The sequence below is a fragment of the Pungitius pungitius genome, chromosome 4, assembly GCF_949316345.1.
Source record: "Pungitius pungitius chromosome 4, fPunPun2.1, whole genome shotgun sequence".
In the NCBI taxonomy this organism is placed as follows: Eukaryota; Metazoa; Chordata; class Actinopteri; order Perciformes; family Gasterosteidae; genus Pungitius; species Pungitius pungitius.
The window spans coordinates 25248949-25256929 of NC_084903.1; the positions used below are offsets into that span (position 1 = coordinate 25248949).

Consider the following 7981-nt stretch of genomic DNA (forward strand, 5'->3'; position numbering starts at 1 on the left):
ACTTAATTATTCTAAATCCTGCATTGAGTTTATTGGCTTAGTTTTAGTTAACAGCCTAATATAAATGGCTGTGTGAATGTCTTAATATGTTTTTAAAATAATCATAATAATAGTATAAATATAAATATATCTTTTTGTTAATGACTTTTGCATCTTCTTCCTATTGCCATTACTATTATTGTTGTTATTGGTATTATTGTTGTCTTTGGTTACAGTAATATTTGCTCCCATGTAATGATAATAATAGTTTACTCTATTTCTATCATATAATAAACTACTCCATAGGTGGGACCTCGAGCTCATCCTCAGCCAATCAGCAGCGTCCTACCGAATCTACGTCCAATCACATTTGACGCCGCGCTATTTAAAAGGTTCCGGTTCCGTGTTGTTTACCTGCAGATTACCGTTGTTGACAGATCGCCGGTTTGATCTCACGAGCTTCCGTCCTTTTTTCCCTTTACGTTAATCACGTGAAACATGTCGTCCGTGGAAGCGCGTGTGCAGGTGAGTTAAATGACGTCATGTCCTTTTCACTGTGCTCGGTGCATCTTCAGCCTCTTTAAATGGCGTCTGTGCGGCTTTCCTCTGCCTTCCAGCAGCTCCACGCCGCGGGGATCCCGGGGAGGAAGAGCGCGACCACCGCGGGCCCGAGGAGGGCTGCTCTGGGGGAGATCACCAACAACACAAAGGTGCGCGCGCACGCACACGCGCACGCGTCATTGATTCACTAATAGCCAAACGGGAAGGTGAAAAGTCATCGTGACAATGGCCCTCTGGTATTTGCACTATTCAACCAGAACGCTTAATTTACATATTTGTATTGAGCAAGTATCTCAGATGATTGACATCTCCATTCAACGCCTCAGTGAGCCAGGGGCATGCTGGGTAGTGGCATAGCGTCAGGTCCTCGTGGGGTAGTTTAGGCTCCATCGGTTTGCTCCTGTTCTTTTGTGGAGTGGAGAAGGTCTCCAGTCCGCTGCTCTTCATCCTCCTGCCTCCTCTTCAGAGGTTGACCGTGTTCTGTCACTTTGTCCTCAGAGGACCGTAAAAGAGTCGGCCAAACCAGCGCCGAGAGCTGTCCATGCGGAGCATCCTCTGGCGGAGGAGGAGCCTGCGGATCTTCTCCCCCTGGTCTCAAACGAGTCCGACATGTCCGTGGAGGAGGAGAAGGTGGAGGAGGACCTGTGCCATGCGTTCTCTGCTGCACTGCACCAGGTGGAGGACGTGGACGAGCAGGACTCGGACCTCCCTCAGCTCTGCTCCGAATACGTCAAAGACATCTACAGCTACCTGCACGTCCTGGAGGTGGGTGCTTCTCTCCGTGCAGCCACAGCGCCGCTCTCAGGACACGTCATGGTCCCCCCCCCCCTCTCGTCTCTCAGGTGCAGCAGGCCGTGCGGGCCGACTACATGCAGGGTTACAAGATCACGGAACGCATGCGGGCCCTTCTGGTGGACTGGCTGGTCCAGGTCCACTCCAGGTTCCAGCTGCTGCAGGAGACGCTGTACCTCGCCGTCGCCGTGCTGGATCGATTCCTCCAGGTGAGTGAGAACCCTTTAAAGCGCCTCTTCTGGTTGTGGTGTAAACACCACCCACCGTGCTGCAGGTCCAGCCGGTCTCTCGCGGGAAGCTGCAGCTGGTCGGCGTCGCCGCCATGCTGCTGGCCTGCAAGTACGAGGAGATGTACGCCCCGGAGCTGGGGGACTTCACCTACATCTCAGACGACGCCTTCACCAAGGCCCAGCTCCTGGAGATGGAGCGGCTGGTTCTGAGGACCCTGAACTTTGAGCTGGGACGTCCCCTCCCGTTGCACTTCCTCAGACGGGCCTCCAAGGTGGCCAACGTGAGTTTCTTTATGGAACAAATGGGCTTCACGTGTCTCCGGTGTCGTTTGATTGGAACAGGATGTGTCCTGTAGTTTGGGGCCTTCGTCTCTAACCTTTAAGACGGCAAACCGTCAGTAAGACGTTCTCAGGTCTGGATGTTTGTCTCAGTCTGACGTACAGAGGCACACGCTGGCCAAGTACCTGATGGAGCTGACCCTCCTGGACTACGCCATGGTCCACTACCGGCCCTCTGAGATCGCTGCCGCCGCGCTGAGTCTCTCTCAGCTGCTTCTGGACGGGCTGCCGTGGGTGAGTAAAAGAAACGTCCAACTGGATGATTACATTAGTGTTAGAATTAAAATACGTTTAGCATTAAGATTTGTGACCAAAGTTTGTGTTCAAGCTGCAGTGACCTCTGACCTCACTGAGCGACGTCTATGAAATGACTCTACTTCTGTGAGGTGACCAGCAGGGGGCGACTCCTCTGCTCCCATAGACGTCTATGAGGAAATGACTACTTCTGTGTAGTGACCAGCAGGGGGCGACTCCTCTGCTCCCATAGACGTCTATGAGGAAATGACTCTACTTCTGTGTAGTGACCAGCAGGGGGCGACTCCTCTGCTCCCATAGACGTCTATGAGGAAATGACTCTACTTCTGTGTAGTGACCAGCAGGGGGCGACTCCTCTGCTCCCATAGACGTCTATGAGGAAATGACTCTACTTCTGTGTAGTGACCAGCAGGGGGCGACTCCTCTGCTCCCATAGACGTCAATGAGGAAATGACTCTACTTCTGTGTAGTGACCAGCAGGGGGCGACTCCTCTGCTCCCATAGACGTCTATGAGGAAATGACTACTTCTGTGTAGTGACCAGCAGGGGGCGACTCCTCTGCTCCCATAGACGTCTATGAGGAAATGACTCTACTTCTGTGTAGTGACCAGCAGGGGGCGACTCCTCTGCTCCCATAGACGTCTATGAGGAAATGACTACTTCTGTGTAGTGACCAGCAGGGGGCGACTCCTCTGCTCCCATAGACGTCTATGAGGAAATGACTCTACTTCTGTGTAGTGACCAGCAGGGGGCGCCGACTCTGCTCCCATAGACGTCTATGAGGAAATGACTCTACTTCTCTTGATTTATTCCCTCAGTAAACATTGTAAACATGAGTTTATGGTCTCAGTCTCTAGTTTCAAGTCTTCTTCAATGCAGCATGATGTTCATTTAGTCAATGATGGTCCATTTAGAGTCAAATAAAGCAGGGTATTCTTAGGGCGGGGCTACACGCTGATTGACAGGTCTCTAATAAACCATAAAGAGGAGATGCTTTAGGGTGGTTTACTGTGATAGATTTTATTCTACTTGCTGTATTAGTTTATATTTCAGTTTTCTAATGCTCCGGTTTTCATGGGGCGGCGTCTCGCTCGTCTTCATCGTCCCGTCAGTCTGTCACTCAGACGCTCTACTCCACCTACGACGACGCCCACCTGAAGCCCATTATGCAGCACATCGCCAAGAACCTCGTGATGGTGAACGATGGGAGGAGCAAGTTCCAGGTGAGTAAAACGAACTGGAGCTTGTGCTCTGAACCCTGAGCGCCTTCATGAACTCCGCCCCCTGCAGGCCGTGAAGAGGAAGTACTCGAGCAGCCGGCTGATGAAGGTCAGCCTGCTGCCTCAGCTGAGCTCGTCCACCGTGAAGACGATGGCCTCCGCGCTGCTCGCCGACCTCTGAGGCCGACGTCCACTTATCTCTGACCCAAAGCGGGTTTTCTGACTCCACCTTTGTTTTTTCTCAGCTGTGACGTTGGAACTCTTTGTTCCTCAGATCTTACTCACGTGCACTTTAACTCAAGTTGAGAAATTGCTCCACTTCTGATTGGATGTTAACGGTCGTCCCCTTTGTTTTAATATTTTGTGCCATAGTCATAGAAACGACCTTTTCACATCTTGGATGTTGCATTTTTATCTTTTTCTGCCTCAGTTATTTAATAGTGAACTTTTATTTATTTTCAGTTTGTGATTCAATCACAAGTTTTAATATTTGATGACTAATAACTTTGTGCGCTGCATGTTTTAAAGTGAATCTCTGTATTTATAACTTTTTACAAAGCTCTGGTGCCTCCAGGTATAAAATAAAACCAAATCGCCATCAAACTGTAAGCTGTTTATTACTAAAATAAGGTTGCGGCTGACGGGTGGAGCGTCGGGGGGGGGGGGGGGGGTTCAGGTGAAGCGGACTCTCCTCATGGAGCCCACGGTGCTGTTCTGGCTCCCCCAGTCAGAGAAGTTGTTGTAGTCCCTCTTCTCCAGGATGTAGTGGGGGCCGCGGTAGTTGGGCTCCTGGTACACGGCCCACCTGCACAAGAGGAAGCGTCACATGAACACAGACTGTCCCTCCCTTCTGCCGGGGGCCTGTCCACCTCTTTGGGGACACGTGAACGTGGTGCGTCCCACTCACGCTCCTCCCAGCACCCGGATGGAGGCCACTCTGTTGAGGCTGTAGCGGCTCATCAGGTTGGGGATGTCGTCCTGGATCTCCATCTTCTTCCCGGAGAAGCCGGCTCGCTCAAACAGCTGCGCTCTGCCCGGGTTGTTGTCCTGGAGGACACAAGGAGGCGAGGAAAGGAGTCCAGTGAGGGCATGACTCTGCAGTCATTATCAGTCTGCCCTTCAAACGAAATATTCTCAATATAAAACCAAATTCAGCATTAAAGATTTCTTCTGAATACTGTAAACACGTCTCCATTACATTTTAATTTAATGAAGCGCCACAAAACTATTAAACGCAACTTTTACACACGTGTCATTAGTGGGGTGCGTGCGCGCGCCTCACCTGCTTCACGGCCCTGACGGAGGACACGTGGTCCACCTGCGCGCACCACTTATCGTAGCAGCTGTACTCGCCGCGCTCGCTCATGTCCCACAGGTACTGGCGGCCGCGGAAGTTCTCGTGCTCGTAGCCGACCCACCTGGAGAAAGGCCCTCGCGTTTAATGGCTAAATGATGTCCCTTAAACCGAACTCGTGTCTCGTGGGGGGGGGGGGCTGGGACTGGGACTCACGCGCCGCTCTCCACCTGCACCGAGTTGCATCTCTCGGGGAAGTTCTTGTCGCTGATCCGGGAGCAGTCCGAGCTCAGGTCCAGCCGCCGGCCGGCGAAGTTCCGCTGCTCGAAAAGGGTCACCTGAGGACGTCACGAGCTGACGTCACCGGTCAGCTGACTTTCACCGGCGTTACATTCACTGACACCAGAAAGTCTTGTTTCTCTTTCTACATTTTCTACATTTACATTAGAAGGTGTTTTTACAGGGAGTAATGTGCATTAAATATTTAGCTTCCCGGTGACCTGGGCGTGTCACTGAGGTACAATTACACTCCATAACTAATAACTACTTTTTGTATTAGAACAATTGAGTAAATATGAATGGGTGAACACGTGAGATCTGGCGCCATCTGGTGGCGAAGCGGCAGATTGCAAGCGACTGAAAACGTAGCAGGAATAGTTTTCATTAAACACAAGAAACATTCAATATGAGTTAAGGAACAAAAAAGGTAAAACATTGAGGTTGGGCTTAAAATAACATTTAAAGCAAATCCAAAACAAGACACCTGTTGTCAAACACCAGTTTTCTTGTTTTTTTTCCTGTTGGATCTCGCTCACAGAAAGTGTTTTTTCTGGGTATTAAGAGGGGTTCCTTGCTGTGACTGTTGCTTAGTTACATGACTCCATTGGCACTATTTTACTCAACAAAACAAAAAGACTAATAGATAATATAGGACATATTGGACAAAAGATGCCGCACACTGTACCTTTAATAGGTGTCAGTGCTATGAAGCTGTAAATAAATGAATTATGTAAAAAATATATTCTAATTTTAAACAAAGGGAAATCCTTAAGATATTAGTTTGGTATAAAAAGACAGAGGGAACATGGTATTTGCTGACTCACCCTCCCACTGGACCCGTAGAAGGCGCGTTGGAGCACAGAACCCAGCTTGCTGTGGACACAGAGACACCCCCCAAACACAACCCCCCATCAATGAAACACAAGCTGGAACCCCCCGGGGAAGACTACAAGAGCTCATAACTGTTACAGCAGATCAGAGGTCATTTTTCAAGTGTCACCCCACTCCGCTCTTTCAAAATAAAAGCATCAACTTGCACCTAAACTGTAGAGTTTGTGTGCGTTTTTTGTGAAACTGGTGTTGGAGGCGTCCACCCCTCCAGTGGTGGGGAGGGAGGGGGTGGTGCGTTTGGGGGGGAGGGGAGGGGGTCGCTCCCCACGTACCTGGTTTGTTGGGCGAATCCTGGGACTTTAGTGAAGATGTTCATGTCCGCTCTGCGCCGCCACCACCGCGGCGCTTAAATAGCGTCCAGCGGCCCGCCGGCTGCTGCCACCTCACAGCGGCTCTGCTGCCGGGGCCCCGGGGCCCTGGACGCCTTTGATATGCTAAACACACACACACACACACACACAGAGGACTCCGCTCGTGTCGTCTTTAAAACACACAACACTGCATTGAAGTGCATGCGGAGCACAAAAAAACAACAACAACACAGAAACAACGATAGAAACGGTGCACGTGGAACACAAGGAGCGCAGGGGCTCCGTGCACGTGAGAGTGCAATGCCAACACTTTTTGGGGGCGTTCGGGGAGGGGGGGGGGGGCTTTGGACAGTTCAGCGTTTTTCTGTGAAACAAAGCAGCTCACGAGCAGGTTTGTGTTGTCGCTTTGTGCGCTGTGCAAAGCTCCAGCAGGCGGCATTCACTGCGAGAGGTCATGACCCCGACGGAGGGGGGGGGGGGGGGGGGGGCAAGGGCCCCCGTGAACCTGAATGTACAGATGCAGCTCTGTCAACATTAATCCCTCGTCAGATATCTGATGAGTGATGTGAAGCAGAAGCGAGGAGGACATGTGACAAAGGCTCCGGCAGGTTGACCTGAGGAACACGTTGTGTGACCCTGAACTTCGTCTTTAAGGTCATCTCCAGGGCGTATTGATCATTAGAGCAGATCATCAATAATTCTTATTATTATTCTTATTTCATAAACATACAAGATTATGAGGAGCTCTTTATTAAAACAACGTTTTGACTATTAATATCACAATAAATCCCTTAACTTAATTAACTGTGTAACCCACCGACATTTAGTGATGAATGATTCAAGTCCATTTATTACGAAATTGAGTCGCTTTCAGAGAGAAATAAAAATGTATGAACACTGAGTTTAGTTCATTCAATGTTCATTTAATATCTATTGGAATCCAGACTGAAGAGAGCGGCTCGTCTTCTGGGATTTATTGTTTGATTCTATTTTACTTCATGGTTCACATTTTCTTGCTTACAGCGTCAGAATCTTTCCTTTCTCCATCGGATCTGTCTGCTGCAGCGGATTTACCTTCACAGCTCACTGCCCTCACTGTGTGTGTGTGTGTGAGTGTGTGTGTGTGTGTGTGTGTGTGTGAGTGTGAGTGTGAGAATGTGTGTGTGAGTGTGTGTGTGAGTGTGTGTGTGTGTGAGTGTGTGTGTGAGTGAGTGTGTGTGAGAGTGTGTGTGTGTGTGTGTGAGTGAGTGTGTGTGAGAGTGTGTGTGTGTGTGTGTGTGAGTGTGTGTGTGTGTGTGTGAGTGAGTGTGTGTGAGTGTGTGTGTGTGAGTGTGAGAATGTGTGTGTGTCCCTGATGAATGGCAGCACAATGTCCCTGGATGCTTCGCTCTCTTTTTGTTCTCCGTGACGTTGACTGTGACCCTGACGGGTCGGGGGGGGGGGGGGGGGGTGCTGTTGATGGGGGGGGGTGAGGAGCCACTGACTCGCGGGATGTTTCTGGCACTCGGGAGCGGCTTCCAGCGGGAGACCATTGCAGGAGGTGCAGCAGGTCAGACGTGTGTTTGTGGGGGGGGACACAACCGTTTTATTACTGCTGGACAAGCTGGCTTACTTCCTGTCCCTGGTGGCGTTCTGCGTCAGCGGGTCCAATCAGACGAGGTTCCTCCTTAAGAGCTAACCCCCCCCCCCCGAGGCTGTTTAAACAAAGAGCGTTTTCACTGAAAACCTGTGGACTCCCAGTGAGTCTCTGGTCATGTGACCCCTGAGATGGTTGGAGGCCGTGATGTCTGATCTTCATGGTCCCTGCAGGTGCAACCAAAGACGAAGACC

General features: G+C 50.4%; 2 protein-coding genes across 3 annotated transcripts; one reads left to right on the forward strand and one right to left on the reverse strand.

Moving 5' to 3' along the window:
- The first annotated feature begins 357 nt into the window (after window positions 1–357).
- On the forward strand, window positions 358–3998 carry LOC119193944 (G2/mitotic-specific cyclin-B2-like). Of its 2 annotated transcripts, none has more exons than XM_037447894.2 (8): window positions 358–504; window positions 600–689; window positions 1039–1305; window positions 1383–1541; window positions 1607–1843; window positions 1995–2135; window positions 3269–3379; window positions 3447–3998. In XM_037447894.2, the coding sequence occupies exons 1-8, from the start codon at window positions 478–480 to the stop codon at window positions 3555–3557; spliced, it is 1143 nt and encodes a 380-aa protein (XP_037303791.2). In that variant the 5' UTR covers window positions 358–477; the 3' UTR covers window positions 3558–3998. The 2 variants fall into 2 exon arrangements, with proteins under 2 accessions (XP_037303791.2, XP_037303781.2); XM_037447884.2 differs by having other exon boundaries at window positions 360–504; window positions 597–689.
- A 40-nt stretch (window positions 3999–4038) lies between these two features.
- On the reverse strand, window positions 4039–6156 carry crybgx (crystallin beta gamma X). Its single transcript, XM_037451426.2, has 6 exons — window positions 6113–6156; window positions 5774–5822; window positions 4887–5008; window positions 4659–4794; window positions 4284–4423; window positions 4039–4181 (listed from the first exon to the last, which is right to left on the reverse strand). Exons 1-6 carry the CDS (start codon window positions 6154–6156, stop codon window positions 4049–4051), a joined length of 624 nt encoding a protein of 207 aa, XP_037307323.1. The 3' UTR covers window positions 4039–4048.
- Between the last annotated feature and the right edge of the window lie 1825 nt (window positions 6157–7981).

Bases quoted from the DNA above. Each gene is read 5' to 3' on its own strand.
- crybgx (XM_037451426.2), bottom strand. From the start codon at position 6,156: ATGAACATCTTCACTAAAGTCCCAGGATTCGCCCAACAAACCAG. The intron at 5,009-5,773 runs GTGAGTCAGCAA...TGACGTCCTCAG, and splicing joins TCTACGGGTCCAGTGGGAGG to GTGACCCTTTTCGAGCAGCG. The intron at 4,795-4,886 runs GTGAGTCCCAGT...GCCTTTCTCCAG, and splicing joins GTGCAGGTGGAGAGCGGCGC to GTGGGTCGGCTACGAGCACG.
- LOC119193944 (XM_037447884.2), top strand. From the start codon at position 478: ATGTCGTCCGTGGAAGCGCGTGTGCAG. The intron at 2,136-3,268 runs GTGAGTAAAAGA...TCGTCCCGTCAG, and splicing joins TTCTGGACGGGCTGCCGTGG to TCTGTCACTCAGACGCTCTA. The intron at 3,380-3,446 runs GTGAGTAAAACG...CGCCCCCTGCAG, and splicing joins ATGGGAGGAGCAAGTTCCAG to GCCGTGAAGAGGAAGTACTC.